General features: G+C 39.0%; 1 protein-coding gene across 1 annotated transcript in view; it reads left to right on the forward strand.

Moving 5' to 3' along the window:
- COL9A1 (collagen type IX alpha 1 chain) overlaps nt 1-19,285 on the forward strand; it is a 60,918-nt gene extending 41,633 nt beyond the window's left edge. Inside the window, 11 exon segments of the mRNA XM_030236032.2 lie at nt 5,233-5,286; nt 6,036-6,107; nt 9,967-10,002; nt 10,122-10,166; nt 11,004-11,036; nt 12,913-13,059; nt 14,233-14,287; nt 15,232-15,294; nt 15,297-15,419; nt 17,468-17,545; nt 18,715-19,285. Of these exon segments, the coding sequence (XP_030091892.2) occupies nt 5,233-5,286; nt 6,036-6,107; nt 9,967-10,002; nt 10,122-10,166; nt 11,004-11,036; nt 12,913-13,059; nt 14,233-14,287; nt 15,232-15,294; nt 15,297-15,419; nt 17,468-17,545; nt 18,715-18,899 (891 nt within the window). The 3' untranslated portion in view covers nt 18,900-19,285.
- The last annotated feature ends 3,214 nt before the right edge of the window (nt 19,286-22,499 follow it).

Here is a 22,499-nt window from a genome sequence, read left to right on the forward strand (position 1 = left end):
GTGGGTAGGGGGAAAAAAAACCATTTTGTTATTCATGTGTTCAGGAAACTGGAAAAGCAACTGGAGCAACGTGGAAATTTTGCATTTTATTTCTAAATGAAATATATTCTCCACCCCACTCTTGCTTCACATTGTTCTAACCAATCCAAGTAATTACCAAACTCATTTGTGATTTAAACCTTTCTGAGTCAGTCATCATGGCAGGTGGGCCAAGGGAAGGAATTCTCAAATGTGGGAGTGTCATTCCTAATCAGTGGAATTTAGTCATGCTCCCTAAGCTGCTTAACCATTTTCTTTCATATTTGCTGAGATTTAGTAATCTAATTTAGTTTCTGCAGAAAATACTGACCCCTGCCTCTGCTTTTTCATCCCTTGCTTTTCTTCAATTATTTAACCAATAAATTGCTAACATTTTGAGAGCCTGTATTGCACCCTGTGGTTTTGCAGAGAGCTTGTAATATTGAAGTAATCACTTAAAGTTCAAAACATGTCTAGCAAGCTGAGCAAACTTCATGTATATTCAGGCCAGCATTGATACATGTTGCTTTGTAAATAGGAAAAAATACGTATTTTCCCAACATAAGCAACACAGACTAAATATCCAGCTGCCCAAAATTTGATGCCATAGCCCCTCTGAGAGACTTCTGAGGGGCCCTGGTTGGTTGGGCTGATTTCCTCTCTGGAAGTGCCTCACTATAAAGAGAGAGCCTGGAGAGTACCCTGGATTTACTACTCAAATGTCACACAGCCTAAAGCTAGAGGAGAGTGCTGTTTTCAGCATCTTAAGTTACTCTCAGCTAAATAATTTTCAGGTCTTTAAAGATACTTCTGTCCTGCCTATGCTGAAATGTAACTTTGGTTACCCTACGTAGTTTAGTAACTAAAATGTAGATTTTCTATCATATTCCTTTTACATGGCTGCAACTGAAATAATGTGCCACTTTCTGTAGCTCTTAATGGTAGGATGAAATGTCCTTGTCTCAGTTTATATGCTATGTTTGGGAATTAGTGGACACGGTTTTTATACATAATTTCAGACATTTGGCGTCATAATTTGCATTCCACAAGTGGTGTCATAGTTTACATTCAAGGTAGAGATAAAGGGGTTAGTCAACATTAGAATGTTTATAGCAGAGTCAAGAGGAAAAAGTTCATTTCCATCTTGGCAGGTGCTTTTTATCCAGCAAACCTAAGCCTCTAGATAAATGTGACAAAGCTTTTTGACCCTGCCCAAATTCCTCAGTATGGTCTGTACAGGGTAGCACTTTTTCTGTCATGCTTGCAGACTTCATATCCCAGCCAAACTTTATAAGCTCCAAGCCTCTTGACTTCTCCTGGTATCCACCCCTGTCTTCCTAAACAACATGGCCAAGTTCTTGTCTGATGCCTCTTTGTTTACCCCTCCACCTCCAACAACAACTTCCTTTGAATTTTGGGCATGGTAGACCTCTGGATGCCAGCAGATATCACAAAGTTTGCTTCTCCTCAGCAGTGTAGACAGTAACCTGGGTAAAAAAATGGATTTGTTATGGAGCTAGGGTACCAAAGCTGTCCTGGACTTTGGCTAACACTGCAGACACAGTCAGAATTAAAGGTCTCTGCCCTCTAGACTTGGCCACAGTATCACTTATGAAGAGAATGACAGCTAGTTGCTGCTTCTGCCCAAAGTATGGCATGGTTAAGGGGAAGGAACACTTCATGCTACATCTACTTCTTACCATTATCCTGAGCAGTAGAACTTTATAATTACTCTGGCAAAGTTGCAAAGTTACATTTAAAATCTCAGAGAAAGTTACTTGTATATTTACTCTTCTATCAAATATTAGTTTACATACTTGGATACTTTTCAATACTGTATTGAGGGTCAAAGAGTCCTGTTGATGCTTCTGTGGATAAATCCTTGGACTTAAATCAGTATTCCTCTGAGATTTTGCATGACAAGACATTTGGTAAGTTTAAGTCTCATAAATAAATAGTTGATAAATGCGTTACAATTTGCAAAAAACGTCAAATATGAAGTTAAAAAAAATCCAAAATATACTTTGTTTATTCCTCTTTATTCCATACAGATTTAATTCTCTTTGGCAGTCCTATGACATATATTTAATAATATATTACAAATTACTTTGAATTAATAACAAATTTTTAAAGTAAAAACCCTTTAGTAAAGGGTCATTTGAGTATATACTGTGGATTACATCTCAAGTGATTCTAACTATTGTTTCAATTATCTGGGCAACCAAGGGAGATGTCAATTACCTGGAATGTATTCTCATTCTTATTATTGTTCCACTCAATTGATGAACAGGAAACCAATAAGCCAGTGCAACTCTCTTAGCATGTGATTGCATTCTATAACTGTTTGTGAGAATTCTACAAAAGGATCAACTCTTCAATATTTCAGTGAGGATGAAAACCATCCCAGGCAACTTGAAGGAAGGTCAGCTGTAAATACTGTAAGGTCTTCTTATTCATTAAAAGGCAGAATATAACAGATCTGTGAGAAAGATGTTAAATCTTTAAACATATTGAGTGGTTCAGCCATTGCCTTGAAACAAAGGGAAGGTAAATTTTGTGGTGACCACGGTCCAGAACAGGGGCTGTGGAAGGGCTGCATCCTGGTGGTGCTCAGATTGCAGTGCTGTGCCACCATTTCACACTTGTCATTTTGCATGTGCCTTTTCCTAGAGGCATGGAATGTTCACCAGTATGGATGCAAGCCTTTCTGTCTCAGCTCACTCCAGACTAGACTGGGTTCTTTCCCTCCTTAAGCGATTCACCTCTAGGAAAAGCACAGATTCAGAAGTGTGTCAGAAGTGCATAAAACCATACAGATTCTGATAGTCTTTTTGTTAAAGGCAGTGCAGCATGCCTGTTGGTTTGTGGGTGGCCTGAAGCTGTGTACTGTTATACAGAGGGCTGGTGTAGAGGAAAGGTAGGCTGAGGACATGGCCAAACTGCCTTCTGCTCTAATTCCTGCCCGTAGAGACTTACAACACAGAGGAACATTTCATCTGGCCAAGAACAGATGCCAACACCTGAGCCAGCTGTTACAGAAACCCTCCTATAGGCTGTGGGGAAAATGTAGGTGCATCTAAGACGTGACTTGCGTTGCATTTAAAATGTTTACATAGGACATTTCAAGATGCCTTGGTTTTTTCTTCAGAACTATGAGTAAGCAGCTTACTGTATAACCTATCCTAGGGCCATTTCAGTCTGGTAAAACTTGGAGGAAACTTTACAGTCTTTCTAGTTATGCCAGGGGTGGGATTCCTCGTTCCTTGGGTTCCAGTTACTCTCTTACTTGCTAAAACACCGCTGCAGATCTTGCAGTGGTGGCCCATAGTTTGCAATAATCTGTCCTTACAGACATAATGTCAATGTTTACAAGCAAATACTATGCAGTTGTTTTCTGGTCTTCTGTACACGAACCTCCTTTGCCACCTTAGAAAAGCACTGGGTTTGGTAAGGTGCCTGTGGTGTGCATTTAACAAAAGATTTTCTGCATTTGAAATGAAAGTTTTTTCTTGAGTTTTGTGTGACCAGCAGAACTTTTGATGTGTTTAAGAGGTTTTAAGATTTTAACTCTCTGAAGATTATCCTGCTTTTATTTCATCTCTGTATAGCCATGACTGTTACGGGTAGTGAATGACTGTTATGGATTTAACGAAAATGGTATGAGAAACAAGTTTCTAATGTTGATCATAATTTTAGTCTTCATCTTTCCTGCATCAGAAAAATAGCAGCATTCCAGGTCAGAGACGTAGTTCAGAATTTTGTGGTTAAATAAAATTGTAATGCATTTTCTGGGTTGTAAGAGGAAGGTGAGTTAGGAGATATTTTTCTTTTCTTTCTTTTTTTTCAAATATAAAAAAGCTTCTAGAAATTATGGGAAGTGCTTTAAAGTAATAGATATTTTAACACCATCGGATATTTTGAAGGAAATGAATTGAAAAGTCTGTTTATATTTGGTTCTGTGATCTCTCCAGGGTACCTAATTATTTCTTGAATTGTAGAATTAGCTTTCCTAAGCTTGTGTGAGAAGTTGTCATTGCATTTATGACTTAATGTAAAAGGCTGTGTCTGCCATCTCCTTTTATTTAGAATGCTACAACATTTCACAGTGTTGTCCTTTTTATGAACCCCCTGTATTTAAAATTATCCATTGCACACAGCACTAGAATGCTAAGATCTGCTTTAATCTATGTTATTAGATTATCTAATTGTTATCTAATCTGCTTTAGTCTATGTTATTGTATAATATTTTATCAACTTGCAATAACATAAATTGTTGACATTTTATGACCTTAAATGTTGTATTTTTTTTTACTGCAAATAACACTTACATAGTCACACTGTGAATTTAAGAAGAGTTTCATTAGTGAGACCTAAGCTTGTGTTGGGAGATTGTTTCAATTTGTCTGTACATGTGAGAGTAAAGCTATAAAATTGAACTGTTCTGAAAAGTTTAATCATAAGAGACAAAATCTTTTGAGAAAGGTACTTCAGTTTGAAAATTGTTTCAAATGTTTGCAAGTTTGGCTCAATGTCAGATTTACCCAGAGTGTGCATTCAAGTGGCTGCATTAAGAAATAGAGTTGTAACACTAACGTGAATGTGATGATCTGAATGGATAAACATGTCTGAAATGAAGATATAAAGATGCAGTAAAGCACATATTTGTGCTTATCACTATTATAAATGGTGCCTTTTAAAAGTTACCTCTCCCTATAACATTCTTGATTTTTTTTTTTAAACCTGAATGAGTTTGTTAAACATTGCTTCATCCCTTTTCACATTTGTGCATTAGGGATAGGTGCTTTAAATATGTGGTCATATAGGAGCTCAGGTGATAAAATTAGGCAGAAGCCTAAAGTCAGGCATGCTTCCCAGAGCTGTCATAATGAAGTGATTGTGTTTGTGACAGGTAACTCTCAGGTGTGATCCCATGAAGGGAACTTCACTTTGCTTAATCACTCAGCAAAATTATTGAACCATTTAATGCCAGATAAAGGTTATATGCCATGGTTAACTAAAAATGTTTACTCAAAAAGTTTCACTGGTTTTAATGCCTATGGTGTTTTTGCACTATGAAAAAGAAGTTTCAATTAAACCCAACAGCTAAGTAGAGTAAATCACTTAATATTAAGGAAAAAAACCCAATCATACTTTATTCCCAGATCACAAGAAGAATTCCAGGAAATAATGTTGTCTCTTTATTTCTGCTTCCAGGGTAGCAGAGGGGAGACAGGTCCTGCAGGTCCTCCAGGTTTACCAGGGAAGTTGGTAAGCAGTTTATTTCTATATTCAGTACTCATGTTTATTTTCAAGGAGCAGTATCATCTGAACTACACTGACCCATTTATCCATGCAGGGAACCGAAAATAACATTGAAATGAGTGGTGGTTCAGTTTCTTTTTCAGTCCTCTGTGACTGTGCTAATATTAGAAAATGCTGTTTTAAATGACATGGAGATGTGTGTGACTTTCTCTTCTACTTGATAAACCCATAAATCCTATAACATGCAAAGCTGACGGCACACTCCTGTGTGGGCTCCTGGGAACAGGAGCAGTGAGAGACTGGCTTTCTGCTAACAGCTACGTGAAACTAATGAATGGAGCACGTTATGAATGCCACCTTTTACCAGAGCTCCTGCAGTATTTACTCAGAATCAGTCAGAAGCATAGCTGGGGAGGTCTTGGCTGAAAGAGCTTACTGTTACAGAGGAATGTGCAAATCGCAGAGTGCGAGACCTTGGGAAGGATTTTTAAGAGAACCAGTCTGTCTTTGAGGGACTGGAGGGTAGAAAACCCTGTAAGTCATTTCTGTTGTGATTGTCAGCAATAAATTCATAATAAGAGTCTGTTTAAAGTGCCATACTTTGGATCAGCTCCATTTGCATCAGATAATCCTCTTTCATCGAGCTAAGTCTGTTCTGGGAATAAAGTTCTGCCCTATCTGCTTCAGGGTGTGACCTTTAGTTGTTCATTCTAAACGAGATTGGCTAAGTTTACATCCTTGGCTTATTTTCACAGGGTCCCCAGGGTAGTATTGGACTTCCTGGACTGCCTGGTCCTCCGGGCCTTCCTGGTGGTAAAGGTGACCGGGTAAGGAATGCACTCGTAGATGCAGTTTGGTGTCAGGAGTAAACACAGCAAGTTGAGCACTGTGTTCAGTTTTTCCATGAATTAATATCTGTTTTCTTGTTTTGTATGTAGATATTTTAACTGCTTGAAAGTGGTGCTCTCTGTGCCCATTAACTACTTGTAGCTCATAAACTTGTAAAGGAAAATCATGACAGTGCCATTTAGGGGATCGAAATAAGATTAGCGGTATAAAAATTATTTTGGTTTTTTTAAATTTGAATCATTTAAAGACCTAAAGCATACTGCAAATCACTGGCACAGCTAGATGTGAAGTGGTCAGTCAGGATCTGTGATCACTATAGAGCTTTGCAACTTCAATTCTCACCTAGAGTAGTAGTGATGCCTCGTATGGAAATGCACATGCTAATGAAGCAATTGAGACACCTGCATACATGCAGAATTACAGGATATTACTACTTCTTCAATTATTTTGTTGAGAGGGAATTGAGAGGGAAGGATTGGATCCCAGGGCCCAATCCCTGCAGAGTATATCTTGCTTTGCTCAATATATGTTAGTGAAGACAGTGCATAAAGCCCGAGATATTTCTTATCTTCTCTTGGTTATAGGAGACTGCAAAGGAGGGAATTCACTTGGCTAACTTCTGACATCTTTGATATAAAAATATTCTCTACTGTGTCTTCCTTACTTGAGGCATGTCTACATCAGTATTAAAAGAACTACACCTATGAAGTGCCTCTTACATCCTCCTGACAACCAGGGACTGTTGGACTGTTAGTCAGACGTGGGTATAACTGCTGTAGGATGTCTTAGCTGGTCAGAGGAATCCTGCCCTTGCTATGCTCCCAGTGTACAACACAGGGTTTCTAGATAGGGTTTGCTGTTGTTTTTGGCAGCTTTTTAAAAAAAAAGCTATTCAGGTACTTAAAAGCAATCTTCTAAGTCTTTGATGGTGCTGAGGTATTTTTTTCATGTTTGTTTGGTTTTCTTTTAATGCTGAGATCAGGAAATGTTTCTAGTCAAATGTAAGTATTGACATAAAGCAGTCTCTTTTTATTAGATTGGTAATGATTCATATTTTAGACTTGTCCAGAGGGAGATTGAGGTACTGAGGAGCAAAGGTAGAAGGAAAATACCTACCATTTGTTGCAGTGCTGACAACCTCCCTCCAAAGGTGTTTGATTTTCCTCATTTGCCATATAAACCATCTGGAGCTCTAGGATAAGAAGTAGAATGTCAATGCTGTAGACAGACCTAGAGAGATCCAGGCTACAGCCAGGAGCTTTCTGAGAATCTAACTGGCAGCTGACAGCTAACTTATGCCTGGACCTTTAAAAAAGACCTGAGGTCAATTTAATACTCTGTGCAAATACCTTAAAGTCCAAAGTGCTATGTTAGGAATTATTTAATCCTAAGATTGCTTTTTAGCTCTCCACTTGTATCCTTGATTCATATTCTATTTTCCAGTTGCATGGAGGTTGTAGTGAATTTTCTGGGATGTGTTTAGCATGGCTGCAGCCTTGCCAGCAGCACTAACTTGCAGTATCTCTTCCAAGTCACAAGCCTGGAGAGCATTGTGCCACCCTATCCTTCCTCTTCCCTTCAGATTTTGCATCAGTCTTACACAAACAACCTTGTCAGGTTGGAAATAGGCATCTCTCTAGCCTGTTAACCCCAGCCTTTGGGTCAGCCCCTTCTAGGAGTAAGTTATAGGCTGAAGTAAACTTTTTTCACTTTGATTTCAAAACATCATGGTGTTGTACACAGGAATCCTGTACGGTTCTGTTGTGTAGCTGTATCTGCATGGGAAGAGTTGATGTAAATAGCAGCCAGAAGCCAGTAGAATTCATGAATTTGATATATCAGTAGTCATTCTTGATCCCAAAGCTGTTAAACATTATGTACCATCTGTTGACATCTTGTCTACGTGCATGTGATGACCACTTAAGGAATAAATCACCACCAAAGATACCACCAGAATTACTTGTACTGAAATAATATGTAAAAGTGAGAGCTGACAAAATTCGATGGATATGAGAATGATTGAATGTTGCAAGTGCACTATCACTGCAGGGTTGGTGTTCCTGTTTCCAAGCCCCCATGGATCAATCCTCACCATGTCACCCTGTGCCTGGCTGGGTGTCAGGTTGGAAAAGGAGGTCACAGCCTAGGTCTTTGCCTCCTTTGGAGCCTGAACCAGACCCAGCATTCACCACTTAGGCTGCTTCTGATTCATGTATTTTGGATTGGTTTCATACACTCGAGTTCTGTCTGTTTTAGTCAGTTAAACAGCACCAAGCTGAGTGCCAGACCTTGGCACTGCAACATGATCCTTTGTGCTGCTAAGCAGTTAAAGGAGCCCCTGCTACAGTTTTGGATCATGCTGTCAGGCAGTTTTCAGGGTTATTAAGTATTATTTGAGAGGTATTTTTGCAAAATAGATAGGCAGTATGTCAATAAAAGTGAGTATTTTTATAGTTTGATGTCTTGCTTTATTTCCTCCATTGCAATTTTTGGACTCAATATAGAATTAATTCCAGTAGTTTCAGTTGTGATTTTTATTCTTGCTTATACAAACATTGCAGGACAGGCTCACAAAAGCAATAGATTCTTCTATGTCAGCTTTATCTTTTGGCAGTTTTATTGCTATAAAGAAGAGTAAGGGGAGAAAAAAACCCCAAAAATAATGTTAGGTTGGATACCTACCAATGTCTTTTTTGTGTAATTGGGAAACCTTAAGAAGGCACAATGTTGAGAACAATTCAGAGAAAATAGTTTCAGTGTTGTTTGACAAAGTCAGAATGTTAAATAGTTCTGTCATTTATACTGCTTAGCTTTGTGGATAATTTAGTATTAGCTCTTCATCTTCAAGAACATGAGAACATGTCAGAATTCATTAAACTCTGTAAAAGCTACACTAGTCTGTGTCACTATATCTTATGAGAATTAAATGGATCTCTGAAATGGGAGAGAAACTGCTGCATGTCTGTTTTACAAAAAACAGGATTATCACACCCAGTTATAGCTCATTTGGAATGCATAGCCTTGAACATGTACAGACTGGAAAGAATATAAAAGGATGGTGTGACTGGTTTTCTAGCAGGATACAAATACAAAAATATTTTCCTAAGTGATATACCGTTCTAGAAATGTAATAGTTTTGCTCTAGATAAAAATTTCATCTGTTTGAAATTAATTGGCTCATTAATTTATTTCTCTTTGTTTCCTGCCTGTCCACACAGGTATGTTTTGTTAGAGGATTCTAATAGGAAACATAATCTAATTTTTTAAAAAAGGAATATAAACTTTAGGATACAAACCCTTCAGGTTTGACTTCAATGACCAAATTCTAGACACAGGTTTGCTAAAAGACATTGAGAATTAAACAGCATGCAGGACAAGATTGTGGCTGTAGTTGTGGATGTCTCTCTGCTTTCCCCACATTAGCAGGGCTAGTATAGCCTACAGCAATCTGAAATGTGTAATGGTGCTAGAGAAAGTGCTACACTTCCTGGATTTACTTACTTGTAGCTTCTCAGCAATTCTCAGAGCAGATCTGTAGCAGCTACAGGAGCATTTGTCATGTGAAGGGGAGAGGTACCACTGGACAGTCAGAATCTGTACTGTACAGTGTGGGGGTGGATTATATGTTCCATACCAGTACTTGCCTTCACTCTGTCACATAAATTAGATAGTAAGATTTAAGTGCTTTCATTGTAATTCTTAAAAATTGGGAGCTTTAAAAGTCTCTTGCATGAATGTGAAATTTAGGATCAAATAACATTTAGCATGCTTTAGAACCTGAAATTTAAAATTCTGAAGACTTCCTTTTTTTTTAATTTTTAATTTTTAACCTTTTAGGGTTCTGTGGGTGAACCAGGACCTAAGGGTGAACAGGTAAGTCATGTTAGAGAACATGGGACTTCAAAATCACAGTACCAAAGGTTACATAATATGGCATGTTACATAATGTTAACTTAATCTGAAGACTGACAGAATGTCTTTCTTTGATATAGGGTGCACCGGGAGCAGAAGGAGATGGAGGAGAAAAGGGTGACTTAGTAAGGCCCTTTTTTTTCCTTTACATGATATAATATTATGTTTTTGTTCTAAATTAAAAATAAAAAGTATTGTTGGAGTGCTTCAAGCATTATGTTTGCATCACTGAAAGACACATTTCAGTTTTATACCAACTGGCCCTTGCAGAGCACAGCAGTTCTATTTGCCTAATTATTCTATTCCTGATGTTTGGAAAGCACTGAAATATGCAAGTTCTGTTTTTAGAAAAATTAAAAAAAAAGGTTTTTTTAAAGTTGAGAGGAAAACCTAAAAATTACTGAATTGCTATTCTCAGTCAGGTGATGGAGGGATTTTGGTATTGTTGAAGCCAGGAGAAAGATTGCTGGAAATAGGAACTTGTAGGGGTTTGGCTTCTTCACAGAACTTTAAGTAATTTCTGTTGCAGTTTTTTCAGCACTAACACAACATCAATATCAACAGTTCTGTCACTTTGTAGAAAGTAGAAAATCCTGGTTAAAAAATGGTCTTCTAAAAGGTTTCCAAGAAATCTGTCTAAGGTTGTCCTTGGTACAGCTGTGTTTGAGAGGTTAGAGCCACATATCTAAATCCAAGAGAAGCAATATAAAACCAATTATAACAAACATGCTTTCTCATCTGCACCTTACAGAAAAGTTTTGAGAAAGGAATTCTATGAAACACACTCAAAATAAAGGTTTTATTCTCAAAGGAATTGTAAATATTTGTGAGACAATTTTGCATAAATCAACTAAATATATGAAATTTATTTTTATATTCAAAAGACATTGTATCACATTTACTGCATTTGTAATGTCTGTGGTAAGGAGACTCTCTTCTAAAATAGTTTGTCTTCTTTTTAGGGTGACATGGGATTACCAGGGGCAAAGGGAGCTGTAAGTATAGTGAATAGCATTGTTATAGAAATACAGAGATCTAGTAGATCATATAGATGGTTTTCTGATTTAAGGGGAAAAAATGCAAATAACAAGCTGACCTCTTTGTCACAGTTAAATGGAATTTAGCAGCTTTTCTTCTGTTTAAATTTTGAATACAGTTAATATTAAAATGAATTAGCTTTGAAAAGGAATTTATTTCCGGGATTCTAACTCCATAAAAGAGGAGCATCATTCAGCAGAAGTTTTCTGAAGACTGCTGAAAGTCTTTTTTCGAGAAAATGAAGGCACCCTTTGTACAGTAGGTGTTGGATGGAAAGGAGGCTCAGTGCAATGGCTGTGTGCCACTGTTAAAAAGCTGGTAGCAGGATCGTGGTGTCTGTGACACTAGGAGCATTTATGGCCCAGCTTCCTTTATTTTATTTTTATTGTGTTTTTTCTTATTTTTATTTTGTTTTGTTTGATTTTACTGCAAAATGATAACTTTGAAGTGGAAGGTCTATGTCACATAAAAATAACTGGAGATCTGAATTCAATCTTTTATTTCAGGATCACTGAAGGGTTGGATTGTTACAGGATCTGATAGTATGAGCTGTGATACTAAAATACCAACAGTTCTCCCTATGGGGAACTGAGGCTGAGCATAACAAAGAATCCTGTGCTTGTGTTATTAGTGTTCTGGGTAACTTTTGGGCTAAGCAAATGCAAGCTAAAGAGTATTTACTGCTGATGAAAATCCTACAAGAAGGACATGAGGAAGAGATAAATTAGAAGAGAAATCCATAATTTTATCTACCTAAATTTTTTAAACCTCTTGTCTTGATGAGAGTATCTCAGTGAGGACCCTCACAAGAATGAGTAATCTGTCTGGGTACCTGATAACTCACCAGGCTGGGGAAGAAAGGAATGATGGCTTCCCAGTTGTGTAGTCCATAAAAGCAATTATTCTGTCTCCTTAATGTATCTATCAAAGGATGTTCTTTGGGGTTTGTTCTGATAGGGGCAGCCATCAGCTGTCTGGGATGCAGCACAGCTGGAACCAAAATGGTCCCACCTTGTGGATTTAACTGATACCACAGCTGAGTAATTTGTTCTTTAGCATCTCTTTCAGAGGGTGTTACTCTCTGCTGGAATAGGTTTCCCTCTGCATGATATTTAATAACTCTCAGTAAAATTACTGGAGCAGAAGCAATAGCTTTGTTTTCTCAGTGTACTGAAGTGGACATGTTGACATAGTCACATCAATCCTTTCAGACCCCAGGGTCAGGAATAGCTTTCTACCCCTTCCCTGAGTGAAATAAGGCAGCACTGCATCTGTCCAGGCAGTTTGTCAATGTCGGCTGGTGGAAAGATGTCCCTTCCCCTCTGCCAGCAAACTCCAGTGCAGGAACTAGAACTACTTCTGGCAGAGTAAACAAAGCAAAAATGTGTGTTCCCAAACAGCCTTGGGCTGCACAGTAGAGGCTCACACTGTGGTACTTTCTAGAGAAGGACATGAAAGGTATTTGGAGCAAGAAGGGAGCTGGAATTTTCATACCTTAAGCAGCAGTTAATGTCTAGAAATGTTCCATGTTGACATATATGAGGGCAGAGAGCCATCTTGAGCATGTCACTATTTGATTTATCGATGTTACAATCTGATTTACCTATTTTTATGGAATAGATTATTTTTCTACTTCTCCCCTGTAAGAGTACAGACATCTTAAAAATCATGCAACTACTGACTCCAGTTGCTTACTTAAAAAGTTCTATTGAACCACTGTATTTCAGCACTCATTTCTTTGCATTTGTGGATAGCTCCTGTCACCATTTTGATGTGTCAGAATGAGTCTATCACTAGTACAGCAGTCTATTGAAATTCCTGTTTCTTTGTCAGGTTGGTAATCCTGGGGACCCCGGTTCCCGCGGGCCTGAGGGAAGTCGGGGGCTGCCTGGCATGGAAGGGCCACGTGGCTCTCCTGGACCACGAGGTTTGCAGGGTGAGCAGGGTGCCCCAGGCCTGCCTGGCAGCGAAGGTCCAGCTGTAAGTACTGTTTTCATGAAACTGGTATCTTTTGAACCTTTATCTCTCACTCACATCACTCCTTGTTTCGCATGTGCACATGCCGAAGTGAAGAGCCCCAGCAGTCTGAAGAACAGTGAGTCCCTCATCAGACACCAGCAATCCTGGGTTGTACACAGCTACATCCTTGGGGCCCCAGCTTTCAGTTCAGCTCTGTTTTCTAATGGCCACCCCACCCCTGCAGTGTGCATGAAACCAAACTCTGTTTGATACAAAGGAGCATCACTCAGGCTCTACCTTGCTAGTTAAGTTGACATCAGCTGCAATAGTTGCACTCGCAGGAGCTGGAACACCTTTCGGTGACTCATGGATTGGTTTTGGTTGGGATGCAGTTCAATTTCTTCCTAGTGGCTTGTATGGGGTTATATTTTGGATTTGTGCTGAAAATAATCTTTGCAGCACGCTGATGGGAGCAGGAAAAAGAAGGGTAATGGTTTCAAAGTGAAAGAACATAGTTTTAGATTAGATACTAGGAGCAAATTCTTCACTACAAGATTGGAGAGGTACTAATATGTCACCCAGAGAAGTTGTGGGGGCTCCATCCCTGGAAGAGTTCAAGGCCAGGTTAAAAGGGGCCCTGAAAAGAGGGGTTGGAACTAGATGGTTTCAAAGGTCCCTTTCAACCCAAGCCATTCTGTGGTATTTCAGTTACTCATGAGCACTGCATAGAATCAAAGCCTCTCCTGCCCCTCACACTGCACCATCAGTGAGTAGGTTGGAGGTGCACAAAAAATTGGGAGGGGGCACAGCTGGGAGAGCTGACTACAATTAACCAAAGGGATATCACATACCAGATAGCATCACACTCAGCCATATAACCAGGGGAAACTTGTGGGAGTGGTGAGCAACTGCCTTCAGTTGTACAACTTTCATTATCATTGACTTTTTTGTATTTTATTTTCCTCTTTCTCTTCCCCTTTTTCCTACCCCTTCCTCTACTTCTTCTTGCTTTTCATTTATTAGACTTCTTTTTCTTCCTCTGTTCCATGGGTGTGAGCAGCTGTGTGGTGTTTTGCCAGCTGGGGTTAAACTGTCACAACTGTTTACTGACAGCATTTTTTTGAATCAGGCACACTCATAAAATGTAAGTGTGACATCAACTGTTTTATTAAAACCCTCTTTTTTCAATCCTAGGGAAAAGAACCAAGTGATCAGCACATTAAGCAGGTTTGCATGAGAGTCATGCAAGGTAAATAGGCTAAAAAGTATTTGATTTTCTTGTGCATTTAAATTGGGATCACATGTTTCTGTGGAGGCAACCAAGATTTTCCTCATGCTTACCCAGAAGAAATTGCATGGGCTCAGCAGGGACATGGTGGAAAACTTTTCCACATATGAATGTGGACCCAGTAAGAGGAAGTCCCTTATTTATATATATTTTGTAGTCTCATTGAAATGCCTTTTGATTCCACACTACTGCTGTGGTAAGCAGGCCATAGTCCAGTGTAGCTGTGTGAAATAAATACATTTTGTATTCAAATCACTTGCTGTATTATCCTTACATAAAAGTACAAGATTCACTGAAAGCTTTTTAGCCTTTTGTGGTTACTATTAGATTTCAGTGAGCTGAAAATAGGTGAAAAGAAGGGGAATGCAGAGAGAGGTTTCTGGAGATAACATATCTTAGAATTAAAATAATATAGAGATACTCTAAATTAACCCTAATCTGCTGAGTTCTTGACACACACAGAAATCTGAAGCTTTTCTAATATCATTGGGTGCATGGAATTTATTGAGTTGAGAAATTTATGCTGCCCTGTAAACACAGAAGAAATTTTTCACTATTTGTTATTGAAGATGTCTTTTGGGTTATTATACCTCTGAAATGTTAAGAGTTTACAGAATGAAATTGCTGCTCATGTTTTAAAAATTTTCAGTAGTTGTCATTGTTCTTGATAATGCTCAACAGGGTATTTTAAAAAAACCTCTATAAATAGGATGAATATCTTATTCTATAATTAGATAATGCCTTATATGTAATGAACTTTGTAAATAGCAAAGTAAAAAAGGAAGGTGCTGTAGTGTAATTTGTCAGTTCCTGTAGCAGTGAACATACATTTTTCTTCAGTGATCATGGCAATCTCTTCATTCTTGTTCACTTACTCCATAACTCTGTCCTCCTGCTCCTTGCAGAACAATTAGCTCAGCTGGCAGCCAGCCTTAGGAGGCCAGAATTTGGTGCTCCAGGTCTTCCTGGCGACCAGGGCCTCCAGGTGCTCCAGGACCTGCTGGTGAAAATGGTTTCCCAGGACAGCTTGGCCCCCGTGGCCTGCCTGGCCTGAAAGGTCCCCCTGGTGAGATTGGTCGTAAAGGTCCTAAAGGTAAGAAATTCTCCAGCTGGCTTTCACTTGGTGACTGCTTCAGTTTTGGCTTTGGGGGGTTTGTTTGTGGTTTTTTTTGTTTGTTTTGGTCTTGCTGCTGTTGCCCTGTTCCTTGGTTTACAGGTTGTGGATGTATGCTGTACACCAAAAAGCATCCTGAGTTAGGAGTGTAAGCTATTGGTGTTACCACAGTGATTAAAGGGCTCATTGGCCTGCCTTCAGAAAGACTTGTTTAGAAATCTGCTTTTTAGCACCTAAAAACCCACAAAAACCTCACAAGTCCATGAGAGTGAGAATCAATGTTAGGACTCAGCTGCTTCCTTCTAGCTCAGGGCAGATGCCTGTCCTTTCTCACATTGTAGAAGTCATTTGATGACAAACACCACATGTGATTCCAGCAGTGGTTCTCTTTGCTCCACTCAGCCTGGCTGTTGACCTCACTGCTGCAAGATTCATGGTCCCAAGAGCTGATGAAAGCAGTCAAATTACTTCACTAAAATCTAGTTTACTTTTCTAAGCACACCCAGTTTGTCACATTACAAAGGATTGAAAATAATCTACTTTTATATTTGCATATAATACTTGAGCCATTTAACATCATTTCACCAAGTGCCAGCATCTACTGATTCTTTGGAAAGGACAAATCCATAACACAATTGACTTACATTTTACACAAAATCTTTGATTTAAGTTAATCTCTTCTGTTCATGACTGAGGGGTTCTATTCTCCTCCAGAGAATTACAGGGTAAAATTTCCTGCAAAGTCTTAAGACTACCATGTATGTATTAGTTTCTATTCAGCAGTGGTTTTGATTTGTTTTCCAAAAGAAGGTCTTATTTAAAAATTGTCTTTCTGCAAAAATCTGGTCTGTTGCTGGAGAAGGGTGTTTACTTTTGATTCAAGGTTTATTTGAAAGTGAAATTTGGAAAAGCTTTGAGAGCAGGAATAGAATATAAACAAAGCAAAACTTAACAGCATCATTGCTGGAGCTTTTTTGCTCTTTTAATTCAATGTAATGTCATCTGCAGAAGAAACAAAAATGAGAAATACTAAGGTGGTGCATGGGATATCCAAAATTTGATTCAACATACAGCAGACTACACTGTGTTAATATTAAAAGAAAAAAATAAACAGAACATTAATCCCCCCACCAAAAAAAAAAAAAAAAAAACCCCCACAAAAAACAACCAAGCAAAATGCTTATCATAACTAACAAAAAGCCATCATAGTTGTCATCAAATTCTGAGTTACCTTAGAGTAAACCTTGCAATACCATTACAGATACAAGGGAAGGGGTGAATGCTCTCATGTGCAAGAGCTATAATGATGGTACAGGGCAGCCAACCTGAAAAGTCTCAGTGCCTCACTCTGAGTTCCTGGTTCAGATAGATTCATAGATAACAATGAATAAAATTTGAATTTTACAACTTAAGCAACAAAACCCCTTTCCTCTTACTGAGAAGATTCAGGTTTGGAGCAAGATATGGGCTTGAAAAAACTCTGGGTGTCTACCAAAGGAAAGTCTCTAGGACATTATTATATGAGAAAAAAAAATATTTTGTGAAGGTAAAACTATGCCTTATGTGAACATCAACAGAATACTGTCATCTGTGTAGCCACCTTTTGTCTTCTCTGCACTGGCTGTCTCGAGGACCAACACTTGACAATTTTTACCTCTTAACTGAGCTTGTGTAGTTTTGCAGAAGCCAGTAGCCTCAGTCTGTATCCCAAATATCCTGAAATCCTGGGACTTGGTTTATTCCTATTATATGAGCTGTGACATATTTCATGTGGTACTTACTGTCCAGCTCTAGGTGCTTTCTTTCCCCCAGCCTATCTGCTTCTGAGTGTGACTCAAATGGGTGAAAAAACCCAACCAAATCCTAAACATTTTACACAGATATGTGCCAGGACACCATTGAAAGATGCTAAGAATATATACAGCCAGCTGAATTTGTTGTTTATTAACTGTTCACTTCTGAAAGGGGATTTACTAAAAATGATACTCCAGGCAGACTGTAACTAATGTGTCATGAATTTGCTTTAGGTGAACCAGGAGAAAGAGGAGAAAGAGGATTTCCAGGCAGAGGACTGAAAGGTCATCCTGGACCAAGAGGTCTTCCAGGTAAACAAATATAAGAGGGTGAGGATAAAGAAGATATATAGTAAAAATTAGCTCAGAACTGATACTTCAAGCTGCCTTGAAAAGGTAAAAGGCGTCCATTAAGTAATAAACTCTGAAATTACAGTGCTTCGTAATTTTTACTTCATAGGTGATGACTGAGTCAGAAATCAGACTTAAAAACTGAAAAGCAAAAAGCCGCCTCTTCACTGGTAGAAAGATTAGGAAAAATGTAAAGAAAGAATTTAAAAAAAGGAGGCAATTATGCACACATTAATAAAAATTGCTGCTTTTAATGTATTTTATATTATATACACATGTAATTATATATAAAAATAAACAAAAAAAACCATAACCTCCAGATTATCTCACTGGCAGGCACAGCAGTCTTTAAAATCTCCAGTCATAATTTAGGAGATTATTTTATTTCTGTGGTAATTAATTGCAGTATTATATAATATGGCTCTAGGAGAGATTCCTGCTGATGGCTGAAGCACAGCTGGCCTCTAGTGGCCAGCGAATGAACACAAATGTGTTATTTCCATCCCTATTTCTACAGAACACTTCTGTGTTTGTCTAGCAAGACAAACTACTCTCTTGTGAAAAAGGAAAAAAAAAATAGTCTAGTATTTACTGATCCCAAGGATGTCTGTGTAACTCAGAGGTGTTTTCTGTAGAAATTTATCACTGGAAGAGGCTTCTTGAAATCACTGTTTTTCCTTTCTTCATTGAAGATTTAGAAGGAAAAACTACTTCAGTGCTGAGCAGTTCAAATCTTTACATATATTTCCCCAACCATCTGAGTGGAAAAAAATATTGGTATTTCTTTTTCCAGAGAGCTAATGAAATTCTGTGGTAGCAAGTAGCATCTACCCTTCCCTAGGTCTTGGCAGCAGGGTTGGCTGAGTAGAGTACCTGCAGAGCTTTGTGCAGCAGCAGACCTACCCTAGTACACCTGGAGAGCACTGGGTACTGTGGGTACTGTGCTGTAGCTGTGCAATCACAGATTGGGTGTCAGGTAGAGGAAAATTGTCCCTGTAAGTTGGCACCCCTCTTGGGAATCCCCTGAGAGCAGAGAGAAACCATCTTCATACAGCTTGTAAGGTCAGGATGCTAATTATGCTATGCAAGTCCTTTGCTGCCAAAGTTTAGCCCTGCATCCGCTTTTCCAGGTGAACCAGGCAAAGCCAGCTACGGCCAGGAGGGCCGTGATGGTGAGCGAGGTCCCCCGGGGGTGGCCGGGCAGCCGGGGGTTCCCGGGCCCCCTGGCCCCCCTGGCCCCCCTGGGTACTGCGAGCCAGCCTCCTGCAGGATGCAGGCGGGACAGAGAGCAGGGAAGAACATGAAAGGGCCCTGAGAGTGCCACCGTGTGTCGGCATCGATTCACATCCCGCACAGACAGCTGAGGACCAGATCACGAACGAAGGAGAAATGCAGACACGGACAAACCTTTCAGCCAAGGTTTCAGAAGGTATTTTTAATACAGTGGTCGTACATTCTTCCAAAAGGAGTGCTTAACAACACAAGCTGGAACAATGGTGCTTACAGAAATACACAGGTGCTGCCTTCTACCTTCTCCTTTTGGGGGGAAATAAAAGGTACTTGTCTATTTTTATTTTTGGTTTTGATTTTGTTTAAGAAAGAGTTTCTGTGATTTTTCCTCCTCCCCTACTTAATTCCTGTGTATGATGTACAGTGAAATAATGTCTTCAGCCATCAAATAAAAAAGGATAGTTTTATTTACTGCAGCTGTATCTATTCTTTCATACTTATAAAATAAATTCTAGGACATACTCTTCATGCACAGTCACTTCACGTGTGTCTTGCACAGGATATACTAAACCTCCGTCAGCTCTTCAATTCAATCACAGAAACCCAGGTGGGAGGTTCTTAAGAAAAGCTGCCACCCCTGGCACTGTTTATGCTGCCAATATAATATAATTACCAAAAGAGTAAAATCACAGGCTTGCCAGGAATTAACCCATGTGGAATAACTGCTTCATTTTTTGACTCCAATTTGTGTTGCATTTGTAATTCTATATGAAGCCCATTGCAGCTTGCCTTGTTATTTGTCACAATTAAATAAAAGTCTAGTAGCCACTGTCAACAGAATTTTACATCCTAGAAATATGTATTTTTCCTATAAAAGATAAAAAACTCCCAAATTAATAATTTTTTTTAGTGTAGGCTTGCATTCTGTATTGATGGCCAGAACAGCCAGCAGGCAGCCATTAGATGGCCCAAGTTGCCTTTTTCAGATACTTAGTTTTTAGAGGAAAATGTGCAATGTGGGTATTCTGTTCCTCTCTGTTTAAATTAAATTATTTGTGGTTTGACTTTACCTCTCTGAATTTTATTCTCTCTTCAAGACAACAATGAAACCACCCTGTGATATTTCCTTTCTCCTCATTGTTGGCTGTCCGAATTTTCCAATACAAGCTTTGGCACATTTGTTTTAAGCATTGATTTTTCTCCCAGCCCTTAACTGTGTGCTCATGCTCCAAACACTTGATGCCATGTACACAGAGAGAAATAACAAGATCCATGGAGCATTGCATTTTGCACATAACATGTAAGATAACACTAAAGGGAAAAGTACTGGTATAATGTATGCTCCAAAAGGAATTATTGAAAAAAATAGTGGTTAAACCTACCTCAAACCAAACCTGATTTCATATGTTAATGCTACAAGAAGTCACCAAAATCTGCAAGTGCAAAGAATTTCATTTGTGAATGAATCCAGAAGATGCCACACAAGGTGAGCGGCTTGGAAACACAAAAGGGGGTTTTCAAAAGTTTTTGAATTAGCTCAGTTTTGACTGACTTGGGGCAGAGTCCTCAAAAGTACTCCTTAGGTAGTGGAACAAATAAAACACTAGTAAAAAAACCTGTAGTTTCACCAGCAAACTTTTATTTTGAATATAAAGTGTGTAAAACTGTTGAAAAGAAAAAAAATTCACCTGATAACAGAATGAAAATATTATTTTCTGTACGTAATGCATAAACATATGAATCAAAAGAAGCAAACCCCCCCACATTTAAATACAACTGTGAAGTGCTTTAGAAAATATAGTCTGAAAAATGCATAAAATTCCACAATAGAAGGAAATTCATGTAGGAGCAAAAATATTCATATGCAAAACTCAAATAAGAATTATTACAATCAAACAAATTCAACATTGAGAGTCAATTCAATGCAGAATCTCTTAAGTGGACATCTTAAGATTGTGATGGATTTTCTGCCTTCAAGCTGACTCACAAGTTTTAACTTAAAGAACTGAAGGAAAAATCCTCAGGCCCATTGTAAGTCCTTATGGATGTGTACAGTTAATCTAATTCTCATTCCAAATCTTACACAAGAATGGAAAAGAGGTACTTGACAAATGATAGACTGTGCACCATAACATACTAGAGATGGGATTTTTAGTAACAGCACATTTAAACAAAATAAAGACTTAAAAAATAAGGACAGGACTATGGATTTAAAATAAAGATGTATTGAGTATGGTGATAGAAAAAAGTAGATTTTAAATAAAATTAGAAGACACAGTGCAAAGAGACTGAGAAGTTTCACAAGCCACTGTCAGTGTGCCACCAATTTTAACCAGATGCTCCTAAAATCTCGGTGAAATCCCAAGTGAATCTTGTTCTTATCTCTTTCAGGTTCAGCATAATAAAATTCTGTGAGATTTATTGAACAGAAGACTGTGAAAAGTCTTTTACCCACCATGACCTCTGTCATCACTTCTAGTTCTGGAGGTTTAATTGCAGGGTGATAAAAACATATTTTAGCTCCTCAGTTACTTCAGTGTAGGCAGGAGCCCAGAGGAAATCATAATGATAACCAGTTTATAGACTTTTTTTCAGTTGGGCAAGAACTTTAGGTTGATTGAGTTGGACTGTTAACCTGGCACTGCCAACAAATTTGGTGGCCTTCTGGCAGTGTTATAGTGGTGATGGAGGAAGGAAGAGGGAATGACATCATCTATCTGGACAAAGAATTTGACACTGTCCTACACAACATCCTTGTCTGTAAACTGGAGAGACATGGATTTGACAGACAGACCTAGGTGGCCTCACCAAAAGAGTTGAGGTCACCGACTCAGTGTCCAAGGGGAAACCAGTTCCTCAAGGGTTCATATTGGGACTGTTTAATGTCTTTGCTGGTGCCATGGACCATGGGATCAAGAGCACCCTCAGCAAGTTTGCCTACAACATCAAGCTGTGCGGCGCAATCAACACGGTGGGCGGAAGGGATGGGACATGGACAGGCTTGAGAGGGTAGCCCATGGGAACCTCATCATGTTCAGCAAGGCCAAGGCCAAGATCCTACACCTGGGACTGGTGATGGGTTGGGGCAACCCTCAGCATCCATCCATCCAGCCTGTCCAAATTCCCCAATTTACGGAGCCTTCCTATCCTCCAGCAGATCAACACTCTCACCCAGCTTGGTGTCGTCTGCAACTGACTGAGGGTGCCCTCAATCCCCTCATCCAGGTCACTGATAAAGACACTGAGCAGGACCAACCCCAATTCTGAGCCTTGGGAACCCCACTAGTGACCAGAGGCCAGCTGGATTAATGCCATTCACCATCACTGTATTAGCAAGAATTCATCACCCTGATGCCAAATATTGAGCTAAGAGATGGATGTATTATACATCTATAGATTACAGGCACATAGAATTAATATATGAGTTTATATATAAGTTTTCTGCCTCAGCCATCACTGGGTTCAAGCAACTTAGTATGAACTGCTACCAAAAAAATCTTGAATGTTTCCCACAGTCAAAGTCTCTGTAACCAAAGCAGCTCTAGAGCACAATTTGGAGCTCCTAAAAGATGTATGAAACCAAGGCTAGGGAGGATTACACTGCATTTTGTGTCCTTGAATGCTTAGTTATGATTGGAGTTCACCCAGAGCCAAGCACAGATCTACAACAAAATTTGTTTTCCTT

The sequence above is a fragment of the Serinus canaria genome, chromosome 3 (assembly GCF_022539315.1).
Source record: "Serinus canaria isolate serCan28SL12 chromosome 3, serCan2020, whole genome shotgun sequence".
In the NCBI taxonomy this organism is placed as follows: domain Eukaryota; kingdom Metazoa; phylum Chordata; class Aves; order Passeriformes; family Fringillidae; genus Serinus; species Serinus canaria.